The following is a 13728-nucleotide window of genomic DNA, read 5'->3' on the forward strand; positions in this document are numbered from 1 at the left end:
CTGAACACCAAGGTTCCGGCATTTGTAGCCTGATCCCGCGATCGTTAGCCATCGGCTCGGATGCACTAGTACTCCCATGGAGCCAATTTCGTCTCCTTTACATCTTTCCGCCTCTTCCTCTGATCCCAAGGGTCATCCGAACAATCAAAGCGGAAGGCGTCCCGGTTATCCTTGTCGCTCCGGACTGGCCACGCCGAGTGAGCTTGGTACGCGGAGCTAATGCATCTCGTCGCAGATGTTCTCTGGAGGTTACCAGATCGTCCAGACTTTCTCTCCCAGGGACCCATTTGCCACCAGAACTCGAGAGTTCTGAGTTTAACGGCCTGGCCATTGAATCCTGGATCCTAGCCCAGGCCGGATTCTCCCGTCAAGTGGCATCTACCACGATCAACGCTAGGAAGCCTATTTCAATGCGTATTTACCATCGCGTTTGGAAAACTTTTTTCTCATGGTGTAAAGATAAGGGTCTTTCCCCGTTGGTGTTTTCTATCCCCTTCATTCTGGAGTTTCTCCAAGCGGGTCTGAATTAAGGCCTAGCACTGGCCTCTCTCAAGGGCCAGATCTTAGCCCTCTCTGTCCTTTTCCGGCGTCGGATAGCTTTCAAGCCTCAGGTTAAGACCTTCATGCAGGGAGTTTCTCATCTTGTCCCTATCTACAAGATGGAACCTTGGGACCTTAACTTACCAAGAAGCTTACCGTGTCAAAGGCCAGCCTATCCCCGTGGGGATTAAGGCACACTGTCAGAGGGGGGCCTCCTGGGCCAATCGGCACCAGGCATCCGCACAGCAAGTGTGTAAGGCTGCGACTTGGTCCAGTCTTCACACGTTCGCTAAACATTACAACATTCATGTTCAAGCCTCCTCTGATGCGGCCGTCGGCAGACAGATTCTGCAATCAGCAGTTTCACATCTGTAGGCTTCACATAACAACTTAATTCTAGAAGTATTGGGTGCGCGAGATTTCACCTGTTGTGACGTTTTCCCACCCAGCGACTGCTTTAGGACATCCCATGGTCCTGAGTCCCCCAATGAGGCGAAGGAGAAACGGGGATTTTTGTGTACTCATCGTAAAATCCTTTTCTCCGAGTCATTCATTTGGGGACACAGCACCCACCCTGTTAGCCCGTTGGCTTGTAGTCTTTGTTGGTTTTGACATATTGCAATTCTGTTTGAGTTCCTACTGCTTTGGCACCGAACTGGTTCACGAGAGAGCCAACAGAGGGCGTATACTGCGGAGGAGGAGTTAACTTTTTTTTTGTGTATTTGCTTAGTGTCCTCCTCCTAGTGGCAGCAGCATAACACCCATGGTCTTGTGTCCCCAATGATTGGCTTGGAGAAAAGGATTTTACGGTGAGTACACAAAAATCCCTGTATTCATATTCTACGGCTTCTTTTCCTTTACCAAAATATAGCCTTCTAGATGACCAGGTTAAAGAGTAAAACATGACTGTAGACAAAGCAAAGTAAGGTATCCAGGCATTTGGATATAACATTTCTCTTTATTAGTACAAATTAAAAGGTTCCAGGTACATTAAAAATATTGCGTCTAACCAAAAACCCACGCGTTTCTGACATCAAACTTTCCTTAGTCCTGTTATGAATATAGTGATACAGACTTGATTTAAATAAAGAAACCAGCCAAAATAAGACATTCCCTATTGCTTGGGTTCATACCAAAAACCAGGAAGCATCTGGAACTGTTGACTAAAGCATTAGAAAGCATTTCCGAAGTTCATTTATTGATATAGATGGTAAGTTAACAGTTCACACTGAGAGAAAAAACCCCCATTATGTATAACTAGCTGAAGAGCCCGGCGTTGCCTGGGCATAGTAAATATCTGTGGTTAGTTATAGCACGTCACTTCTCTTATTTTCCCATCACGCCTCTCATTTTCCCAATCACATCTTTAATTTTCCCCCTCACATCTCTCATTTTCTCCCTCACACCTCTCATTTTCTCCCTCACTCCTCTCATTCCCGCCTAACACTTGTCATTTCGACCTCACATCTGTCATTTTCCGATCACTACACTATTTTCCCTCACTCCTCTCATTTTGCACTCACACCTTTTCATTTTCACCTCACACCCCTCATTTTCACCTCAGTATATACATGTTTGTCATCTCCCTTATATATAGTATACACCTGTATGTCATCTCCTGTATATACCTGTATGTCATCTCCCCTGTATATAGTATATACCTGTGTGATCTCCTGTATTAGACCTCGTTAACACGTTATTTGCTCAGTATTTTTACCTCAGAATTTTTAAGCTAAATTGGCAGCCTGATAAATCCCCAGCCAACAGGAAGCCCTCCCCCTGGCAGTATATATTAGCTCACACATACACATAATAGACAGGTCATGTGACTGACAGCTGCCGTATTTCCTATATGGTACATTTGTTGCTCTTGTAGTTTGTCTGCTTATTAATCAGATTTTTATTTTTGAAGGCTAATACCAGACTTGTGTGTGTTTTAGGGCGAGTTTCGTTTGTCAAGTTGTGTGTGTTGAGTTGTGTGTGGCAACATGCGTGTAGCAACTTTTTGTGTGTCGAGTTGCATGTGACAGGTTAGTGTAGCAAGTTGTGTGCAGCAAGTTTTGCGCATGGCGAGTTTTGCGCGTGGTGAGTTTTATGTCTGGTGCCTTTTGAGTATGTGCAAGTTTTGGTGAGGCAACTTTTGCATGTGTTGCAAATTTTGTGCATGTGGCAATTTTTCCGCATGTGCAAGTTTTGCGTGTGGCGAGTTTTCCATGAGGTGAGTTTTGCACTTGTGGCGAGTTTTGCGTGAGCCTATTTTTTGCGCGTGGTGAGTTTTGAGCGGCGACTTTTGTGTTTCGACTTTTATGTGGCGAGGTTGGTGTATGTGTGGTGAAATGTGTGCTGAGGGTGGTATATGTGTTCAAGCACGTGGTATATGTGTTCAAGCACATGGTAGTGTGTGGCGCATTTTTGTGTGTGTGTTCATAACCCCGTGTGTGGTGAGTATCCCATGTCGGGGTCCCACCTTAGCAACTGTACGGTATATACTCTTTGGCGCCATCGCTCTCATTCTTTAAGTCCCCCTTGTTCACATCTGGCAGCTGTCAATTTGCCTCCAACACTTTTCCTTTCACTTTTTTCCCCATTATGTAGATAGGGGCAAAATTGTTTGGTGAATTGGAATGCGCGGGGTTAAAATTTCGCCTCACAATATAGCCTATGACGCTCTCGGGGTCCAGACGTGCGACTGTGCAAAATTTTGCGGCTGTAGCTGCGACGGTGCAGATGCCGATCCTGGACACACACACACACACACACACACACACACACACACACACACACACACACACACACACACACACACACACATTCAGCTTTATATAGTAGATAATGCAACCTACTATATCAGATTGCAAACTTGTTTTAATAGTCTGAAACTATTCACTAATATGTGAGAAAGCATTACCTTAGTACATTTATGGCTATAGATGGGAAGTCAACACATCACACACCAAAAAAAACCATTTACTCAGTGGTTAGCACTGCAGCGCTGGAGTCCTGAATTCTAATCCCACCTTGGACGACAACATCTGCAAGGAGTTTGTATGTTCTTTCCGTGTTTGCATGGGTTTCCTCCCACATTCCAAAGACCTACTGATAGGGAATTTAGATTGTGAGCCCCATCGGGGACAGCGATGATGTGTGCAAAACTGTAAAGCGCTACGGAATATGTTAGCGCTATATAAAAATAAAGATTATTATTTTTATAACATGCATCCTGCTGTGCCAGATTGCAAAGATATATTCAATAGTGTGGCACTGTTGATGAATATATGAGAAAGCACCACCTGGTGTGCCGAAAATACCCCGAATATACGATTGTTATGGGGGGGGGGGAATAAAATGAGTAAAAATTCCCCAAATTATATTTATAGATTCTATTTTTAATTTTTTTCCCTAAATGGAATCTTCTACATAACATGACTATCTCTCTCAATCCAAACACTATAAAGTATTATAGAGTAGTGATGAGCGAACATGCTCAGATAATGTCTTATCTGAGCATACTTGGTGTTCTCCGAGTATCTCGGGAGTGCTTGTATATTATGTTCGAGTCCCAGCGGCTGCATGATTTGTGGCTGTTTGACAGCCTCAACACGTGGGGAATCACAAACAAATAGGCAATCCTAGCATGTTTTGTGTCTAACAGCCGCAAATCATGCAGCTGCAGGGATTCAAACATAATATACGAGCACTCCCGAGATACTCGGAGAACACAAAGTATGCTCAGATAAGACATTATCTGAGCACGTTCGCTCATTACTATTATGGAGCTGTTATTAGATTCCGTCCAAATACTGGCGCTATTTTATGAACATATTCTTTTAGTTTCATTTTTTTTTCTTATCACTGGGGAACACAATTTAAGAGTTAGGTCAGACAACTGTCCTTAATTAATTTTTGGATGCTGAATCCAGAAATGATCTCAGTTTTTCTCTATCACGTCAAGTTTTTGAACTATAGGATTTTTGTCTTCTCAAAACTATGTAAACTACTGTACCTAAAAAGTGTTTTGTTTTTTTTAAATAGTACAAATATGAACAAAAAATGAAATATATAAGAAATAGGCATGACAAAGTTGTGACTACTCTTACAAGTTGCCATGTAGCTCTATATGAGTCGAATTGTAATCAGATAAGTCTTATTACAGATATCAGTGCAATTGTGCTTCTCTGGCAGGTAAGTTGTGTAGGAAAAACTTGCTGTGCTAGAAAAAAACTGACTACATTTTTGGAATCAGCATGCCAATTTTAGTATAAATCAGCTCAAAAACCTAACTCAACTGAAATTTTTTTTCAAATTGTTCCCGTGTTAGCCCCTTTCTGACATTAGACGTACTATCCCGTCGAGGTGGTATGGGCCTATATGACCACCGATGGGATAGTACGTCTATCGCGTTGCTCCGAGCGTGTCCTCCGGATCCAAGATGGCCGCGAGGCTCCTTTCTGGGTCCTGCAGGGAGGTGACTTGCAAGCGCCTGCTCAGAGCCAGTCAGATCGCTGATCTGACACACTGCATCAGCGATCTGACACTTTACCATAAAAAAATTTTTAAGTGTAAAAAAAAAATAAAAAAAAATGGTGTTGTAAAAATGAGAAATTGCTAGTCGGCTTTTAACCATTCACTCCCTAACAAAATAAAACATTTTGGTTCCAAAATTGTGCTGATGTAAAGTAGACATGTGGGAAATGTTTTGTGTGACAAGTGTGTGGCAAGTATTTTGTGTGACATATCTCGGTGATTTAAGGGCATGGAAATTCAAAGTTGGAAGTTTGCGAAATTTTCACCAAATTTCCATTTTTTTCACAAGTAAACTCAAGTATTGTCAAGGAAATTTTACCACTAACATGAAGTACAATATGTCACGAGAAGAAAAAGTCAGAATCACCGGGATCCATTGAAGCGTTCCAGAGTTATTACCTCATAAAGGGACAGTGGTCAGAATTGTAAAAATTGGCCCGGTCATTAACGTGCAAACCACCCTTGGGGCGGGTAAAGGCGTTAAACAATCAATGGTTTCTGAAACTAACAATCAATTAGAACTTTATATTTATCTTCCCCTCTTTCTTATAATAATAATAATAATAATATAATAATAATTTTTATTTATATAGCGCCAACATATTCCGCAGCGCTTTACAAATTATAGAGGGGACTTGTACAGACAATAGACATTACAGCATAACAGAAATACAGTTCAAAACAGATACCAGGAGGAATGAGGGCCCTGCTCGCAAGCTTACAAACTATGGGGAAAAGGGGAGACACGAGAGGTGGATGGTAACAATTGCTTTAGTTATTCGGACCAGCTATAGTGTAAGGCTCAGGTGTTCATGTAAAGCTGCATGAACCAGTTAACTGCCTAAGTATGTAGCAGTACAGACACAGAGGGCTAATACTGCATAAAGTGTATGAGAACATGATGCGAGGAACCTTTTTTTTTTTATTTATTTTTTTTTTTATTATAAATAGGCCACACAGGGATCGTTAGGTTAATGCATTGAGGCGGTAGGCCAGTCTGAACAAATGAGGTTTTAGGGCACGCTTAAAACTGTGGGGATTGGGGATTAATCGTATTAACCTAGGTAGTGCATTCCAAAGAATCGGCGCAGCACGTGTAAAGTCTTGGAGACGGGAGTGGGAGGTTCTGATTATTGAGGATGCTAACCTGAGGTCATTAGCGGAGCGGAGGGCACGGGTAGGGTGGTAGACTGATACCAGAGAGGAGATGTAGGGTGGTGCTGAGCCATGGAGTGCTTTGTGGATGAGGGTAGTAGTTTTGTACTGGATTCTGGAGTGGATGGGTAGCCAGTGTAATGACTGGCACAGGGTAGAGGCATCGGTGTAACGGTTGGTGAGGAATATGATCCTGGCTGCAGCATTCAGGACAGATTGGAGCGGGGAGAGTTTTGCAAGAGGGAGGCCGATTAGTAGAGAGTTACAATAGTCCAGACGAGAATGAATAAGTGAAACGGTCAGAGTTTTTGCAGAGTCGAAAGTAAGAAAAGGGCGAATTCTAGAAATGTTTTTGAGATGCAGGTAAGAAGAGCGAGCCAGTGATCGGATGTAGGGGGTGAATGAAAGGTCAGAATCAAGTAGGACCCCAAGGCAGCGGGCATGTTGCTTTGGAGTAATGGTGGAACCGCACACGGAGATGGCAATGTCAGGCAAAGGTAGGTTAGTAGAGGGAGAGAACACGAGGAGTTCAGTTTTTGACAGGTTTAGTTTCAGATAGAGGGAGGACATGATGTTAGAGACAGCGGTAAAACAATCACTGGTGTTTTCTAAAAAGGTCGGTGTGATATTGGGAGCAGAAGTGTATAATTGGGTGTCGTCAGCATAGAGATGGTACTGCAAACCAAATCTACTGATTGTTTGTCCAATAGGGGCAGTATACAACGAGAAGAGTAGGGGGCCTAGGACTGATCCTTGAGGAACCCCAACAGTAAGGGGAAGGTGAGAGGAGGAGGAACCAGCAAAACATACAGTGAAGGATCGGTCAGAGAGATAGGAGGAGAACCAGGAGAGAACGGTGTCCTTGAGGCCGATGGAGCGGAGCATAGTGAGGAGGAGCTGATGATCCACAGTGTCGAATGCTGCAGAGAGATCCAAGAGAATTAGCATGGAGTAGTGACCATTAGATTTAGCTGTTAGTAGGTCATTAGAGACTTTAGTGAGGGCAGTTTCAGTAGAGTGTAAAGAGCGGAAGCCAGATTGAAGAGGGTCGAGAAGAGTTATCTGAGAGATAGCGGGTAAGACGGGAGTGGACCAGGCGTTCGAGGAGTTTAGAGATGAAGGGAAGATTAGAGACAGGTCTATAATTAGCGGCACAGTTTTGATCGAGGGATGTTTTTTAAGTAATGGATGTATGATGGCATGCTTAAATGAGGAGGGAAAAATACCGGAAGTGAGGGAAAGGTTGAATATTTTTGTTAGGTGAGAGGTGACAGCCGGGAAAAGGGACTGGAGGAGATGTGACGGAATGGGGTCACTGGTGCAAGTGGTCGGGCGAGAAGATGCAAGGAGCCTGCTTACTTCTTCTTCTGTAACTGCTTCAAAGTCAGAAAGTGAACTAGATGCAGTGGGGGAGGGAGGACAGTGCATGGTATGAAGAGATTGGGAGATGATTTCCTGTCGAATGTGGTCAATTTTTTCTTTGAAGTAATTGGCCAGATCGTCAGCACGGAGATCCGTGGTTGGGGCCTGCTCTCTTGGGTTGAGTAGGGACTGGAACGTGTCAAAGAGACGTTTAGGGTTATTGGAAAGGGAGGTGATGAGGGTGTTGAAGTAGGTTTGTTTGGAGAGGTGAAGGGCAGAATTGTATGTCTTTAGCATGAACTTATAATGGATGAAATCTTCGGGTAGATTAGATTTTCTCCACAGACGTTCTGCGCACCTGGAGCACCGCTGCAGGAAACGTGTTTGCAGCGTGTGCCACGGTTGTTGCCGTCTGTGCCGAGTTGTTTTATGTATAGGAGGAGCAGCTTCATCCAGAGCACTTTGCAGGGTTTCATTGTAATGCTTCAACAAAATCTATCACTGCAAAGTTGGTTATATCTCTGCCATAGCTTTGGTAATAATTTACAGCTTCAGCATTTTGGTTCCTACTTTTATGGGGGGTTCTTCATTACGTTTTCCAGGGTCAATTGCTATGATGTCTTTGGCGCTCAAGCACCATTTGGAGGATACAAAGCTTCAGGCAACGGAAGAGAGCTTGGGGAGTATGGCTTGGAAGCGTATACAGAGGTGAAAAATGTAAGTCCCGCAAGTGTCCGTGTGTGGCTACTGTGGCATTAATACTGCTTTTTTCTGATTGTAGTTTTGAATACAGCCTCCATTGTCATATCACTGCTGTCACATCAACTCTACTGTTAAATTTTTCTAAAATCTCATGCCACGTCCAACTTTTCTTTATTTTTTACAGGTGACCATTAAAATTCCTCAGAAGAATTCATAAAACCTAGAAGCTTTGGATCATCTAAAATGTGAAGTTCAGGAGGATTTTTATTTTTTTTTTTTTTTATACTGAAGCATTTATTTCATTAAAATTTTCAATCTTTTCTCCATCATGATCACTTTGCTCATATATAAATAGAACAATATCCCTCACCTTGTCTGTGACGTATGTGTGTTTGTATAAAGAGTCCAGGAGATAGTATTCTATGTTATTCCACTGGAGAGGGGGTCTTTAAGCTTCATATATTCATTGTAGGATATTCAGCGCTAGTGTAGCTAAAGCTTTGTACAAGTTTATAAATGACTTTGTGATTCTCGTCTGACTACAAACTTTGTTACAATAAAGTACAGTTGACCTTTACCAGATATGTAATTATCTTTTCTTTCTTTGCATTAACAACTCTTTTTACATAACTAGAAAAGTTTCTGTTTAAAATTTAAGATTTGACTCCTATTGACATTCTATGCCAATGATGGATGATTAGTGGTTGGCATCGGGGCAATGAGCAGGGCAGTGTACATTATGCACTGGAATGTATTACCCAGCTCAAGTCTCTAGCCTTATATGACCTACAACCAAAGGGGAGTAAATCAATCTGCTTAAAGCCAATGATGTATACAGTATATCTCTTATTAGAACACCTAAATAATAACCAAGAATGCCCCACTAGGTTTTTTTTTGAGGGGGGGTGGGGCAGCATCTGTCAGTATGTAACACCATTGCAACTCCTTATTAACATGTGACATACTGGTGTGTCATAGCTCCCTTCCGTGTCTTAATGCAGGCTAAGGAACTGAGATTCCATCTTTACTGGCAGATGATGGCATGGCTATTCATCTGCTATTAATATTTAAAGTTAGTCTGTGACAGCAGATTTACAGCTCGCGACCCAGGGGACCATGACAGCTGGGGGTCTTTAGCCTGCCTGTTGTGCTGTTGTTCACAATGGACCATGATTTTTGCTACGTACAGCAAAACCTTAGTATTTCTGTATATAATACAAACGATCAGACGATTGAATGTTCAAATCCTCTATAAGGATTACAAAAAAAGTTGTTTAAAAAATACTTGTGGCAAAATTGAAATACCAGAATTTTGTGTAAGCACTCACGGAAAATTCTCTGAAAATTGTGTTTGTGTGCGTGTATACAGTTGTGTGACTGTGTTGGCCCCCTTCCTGATTTTCTATTTTACATTTTTGTCACACTTAAATGTTTTTAGATCACCTAACAAATTTAGATATTAGACAAAGATAACACAAGTAAACAGTAAATGCAGTTTTTTTAAATGAAGGCCTTTATTAAGGGAAAGAGAAATCCATACCTACAGGCCCCGTGTGAAAAAGTGATTGCTGTGTCAACCTAATAACTGATTGGGCCTTCCTTAGTGACAACCGCAATCAAATGTTTGCGATAACTGGCAACGCTCTGGAGGAATTTTGACCCACTCATCTTTGCAGAATTGTAATTCAGCCACATTGGTGGGTTTCCAAGAATGAACTGCATTTTGAAGGTCATGCAACAGTATCTCAATCGGATTAATGTCAGGACTTTGACTAGGCTACTCCAAAGTCTTAATTTTGTTTTTTCTTAAGCCGTTCAGAGATTGACTTCCTGGTGTGATTTGGATCATCGTTCTGCTGCATAAGCCAAGTGTTCTTTATCTTGAGATCACGAATAGTCGGACAATCTGTCAGGATTTTTTTGGTAAACATCTTAATTTATGGTTCCATTTACCACATCAAGTATTCCAGGTTCTGAAGCAGCAAAACGGCCCCAGACCATCACACTACCACCACATTTTACTGTTGGTATGATGTTCCTTTTCTGATATGTTGTTACTTCTACGCCAGATGTAATGGGACATGCACCTTCCAAAAAGTTTAACTTTTGTCTTGTCAGTCCACACACTATTCTCCTGAAAGTCTTGGGGGTCATCAAGATGTTTTGTGGCATGGATGTTTTGAGATAAATCTTTACGTTCTTATTGGTCACAGTGGTTTTTGTCTTGGTACTCTGCCATGCAGGCCATTTTTGCCTAGTCTCTATCTTATGGTGGAGTCATGAATAGTGAAATTGACTGATGCAAGTGAGGACTGCAATTCTTTGGATGTTGTTGTGGGGTCTTTTGTGACCTCTTGGAGAAGTCGTTGCTGCACTCATGGAGTAATTTTGGTCATCTGTTCACTCCTGGTAAAATTCACCACTGTTCCATGTTTTCGCCATTTGTGGATAATGCTCTCACTGTGGATCGCTGGAGTCCCAAAGCTTGAGAAATAGCTTTATAACCTTTTCCAGACTGATAGGTCTCCATTACTTTGTTTTTCATTTCTTCCAGATTCTCTTTGGATCGAGGCATGATGTCTAGCTTTTGAGGATATTTTGGTCTACTTCACTTTGTCAGTCACGTACAATTTAAGTGATTTATTGTGACTTGCGTGTGGCTAGGGAATTTGAACTCCACTTCCCAGAGATGTGCTAAACCGCGATTCATTTGTTTTAAAGGGAGGGGGGGCAATGATGTTTTTCACACAGGGCCCTGTAGGTTTGGATTTCTTTCTCTATTAGTAAAAAAAAACCTTCATTTAAAAACTACATTTTGTGTTATCTGTGACTAATGAATTTTGTTTTGTGATCTGGGAGTCTGAACTCAGGAAGGGGCAAACACTTTTTCACACATGTAATAAAACATTTTTATTTATATATATATATATATATATATATATATATATATATATATATATATATATATATATATATATATATTCTATAATAGAACGCTGGGAGCGTCACTCTGTCCAACGCCTTTATAGACTGCGCAAGCGCCAGCGCAGTCTGGGCCTCACAGAGTGACGCTCCCGGGATATCGCGGTATGCGTAAACACTGAACGCACACCGCGATCTCCACCGGAGAGTCAGGGACCGCCAGGAGGGTAAGTATATTCACCTGTCCCCCGTTCCAGCGCTGCGTGCGGCTCCGTCTCCCGGGTCCTCTGCTGTGACGTTCCCAGTTCAGAGGGCGCGATGACGCGCTTAATGCACGTCGGCGCCGCCCTCTGAACAGTCACAGCCAGAGGAGCCGGAAGATGGTGGCGCGCAGCGCTGGAACGGGACAGACAGGTGAGTATAGCAAGTGCTGGGGGCCTGAGCTAGCTGTGACTCCGGCACCTGACCCCCACAGCGCGCCGGTGTACCCGCCTGCTCAGGCCCCCAGCACTCGGCGCCCGGTGACGATAGGTGAGTATGGTATTTTTTTTTTTTTTTATATATATGGCAGCAGCATACGGGTCATATATAATGGAGCATCTTATGGGGGGCATATAATACAACTAGCTATTGAACCCGTTCTATGCCCGGGTGGCGAGCATTTATATTGGTATATGATCTCCATCCTTGTATGTGCTGCTCCATCCTGCGTCCCCATCCTGGTATGTGCTGCACCCATCCTGTCATGTGCTGCACCCATCCTGCGTCCCATCCTGGTATGTGCTGCACCCATCCTGCATCCCCATCCTGGTATGTGCTGCACCCATCCTGCGTCCCCATCCTGTCGTGCTGCACCCATCCTGCGTCCCCATCCTGTCATGTGCTGCTCCATCCTGCGCCCCCATTCTGTCATGTGCTGCACCCATCCTGGTATGTGCTGCGTCCCCATCCTGTGATGCGCTGCTCCCATCCTGCGTCCCCATCCTGTGATGCGCTGCTCCCATCCTGCGTCCCCATCCTGTCATGTGCTGCACCCATCCTGCGTCCCCATCCTGGTATGTGCTGCACCCATCCTGCGTCCCCATCCTGGTATGTGCTGCGTCCCCATCCTGCGCCCCATCCTGGTATGTGCTGCGTCCCCACCCTGGTATGTGCTGCGTCCCCACCCTGGTATGTGCTGCATCCATCCGGGGGCCTGAGCAGGCGGGGACACCGGCGCGCTGTGGGGGTCAGGTGCCGGTATCGCCGCCAGCTCAGGCCCCCCAGCACTTACTATATTCACCTGTCCTGCGTTCCATCGCTGAGCACCGCCATCTTCCCGGTCTCCTGGCTGTGACTGTTCAGTCAGAGGGCGGCACCGGCGCGCATTAAGCGCGTCATCGCGCCCTCTGAACTGAAGGTTGCAGGCCGAAGACCGGGAAGATGGCGGCGCTCAGCGATGGAACGCAGGACAGGTGAATATGACCGATACTTACCCTCCTGGCGGTCCCTGCTTCTCTGTTGGAGATCGCGGTGTGCGTTCAGTGTGAACGCACACTGTGATCTCCCGGGAGCGTCACTCTGTGAGGCCCAGCCTGCGCAGTCTATAAAGGCTTCGGACAGAGTGACGCTCCCATTGTTATATTATAGATGGTGGCGCAGGATGGCAGCAGCACATGACAGAACGGGCGTGGGATGGCAGCAGTACATGACAGAACGGGCGCAGGATGGCAGCAGCACATGACAGAACGGGCGCAGGATGGCAGCAGCACATGACAGAATGGGGGAGCAGGATGGGAGCAGCACATTAAAGAACGGGGGCGCAGGATGGGAGCAGCACATGACAGAATGGAGGCGCAGGATGGGTGCAGAACATGTCAGAATGGAGGAGCAGGATGGGTGCAGCACATGACAGAATGGGGGCGCAAGATGGGTGCAACACATGGCAGGATGGGTGCAGCACATGACAGGATGGGGACGCAGGATGGGTGCATAACATGTCAGAATGGAGGCGCAGGATGGGTGCAGCACATGTCACAATGGGGGCGCAGGATGGGTGCAGAACATGTCAGAATGGGGGTGCAAGATGGGTGCAACACATGGCAGGATGGGGGCGCAAGATGGGTGCAACACATGGCAGGATGGGTGCAGCACATGACAGGATGGGGACGCAGGATGGAGCAGCACATGTCAGAATGAGGGTGCAGGATGGAGCAGCACATGCCAGGATGGAGACCATATACCAATATAGATGCTAGCCACCCGGGCGTAGAACGGGTTCAATAGCTAATATAAAAATATATATATAATTAGATTGTGGCCCGATTCTAACGCATCGGGTATTCTAGAATATGCATGTCCCCGTAGTATATGGACAATGATGATTCCAGAATTCGCGGCAGACTGTGCCCGTCGCTGATTGGTCGAGGCAACCTTTGACATCATCGTCGCCATGGCAACCATTATGACATCTACGTCGATACTGTGCCCGTCGCTGAATCAGAAACGTGGGATTTCTACGTCCTTTATGACATCATCGTCGCT

General features: G+C 44.7%; 1 protein-coding gene across 1 annotated transcript in view; it reads left to right on the forward strand.

Moving 5' to 3' along the window:
- LOC138666905 (aldehyde dehydrogenase, mitochondrial-like) overlaps nt 1–8860 on the forward strand; it is an 81584-nt gene extending 72724 nt beyond the window's left edge. Inside the window, exons 12-13 of the mRNA XM_069755090.1 lie at nt 8184–8298; nt 8468–8860. Of these exons, the coding sequence (XP_069611191.1) occupies nt 8184–8298; nt 8468–8500 (148 nt within the window). The 3' untranslated portion in view covers nt 8501–8860. The remainder of the gene's footprint in view (nt 1–8183; nt 8299–8467) is intronic.
- The last annotated feature ends 4868 nt before the right edge of the window (nt 8861–13728 follow it).

Source organism: Ranitomeya imitator, chromosome 1, assembly GCF_032444005.1.
Source record: "Ranitomeya imitator isolate aRanImi1 chromosome 1, aRanImi1.pri, whole genome shotgun sequence".
In the NCBI taxonomy this organism is placed as follows: Eukaryota; Metazoa; Chordata; class Amphibia; order Anura; family Dendrobatidae; genus Ranitomeya; species Ranitomeya imitator.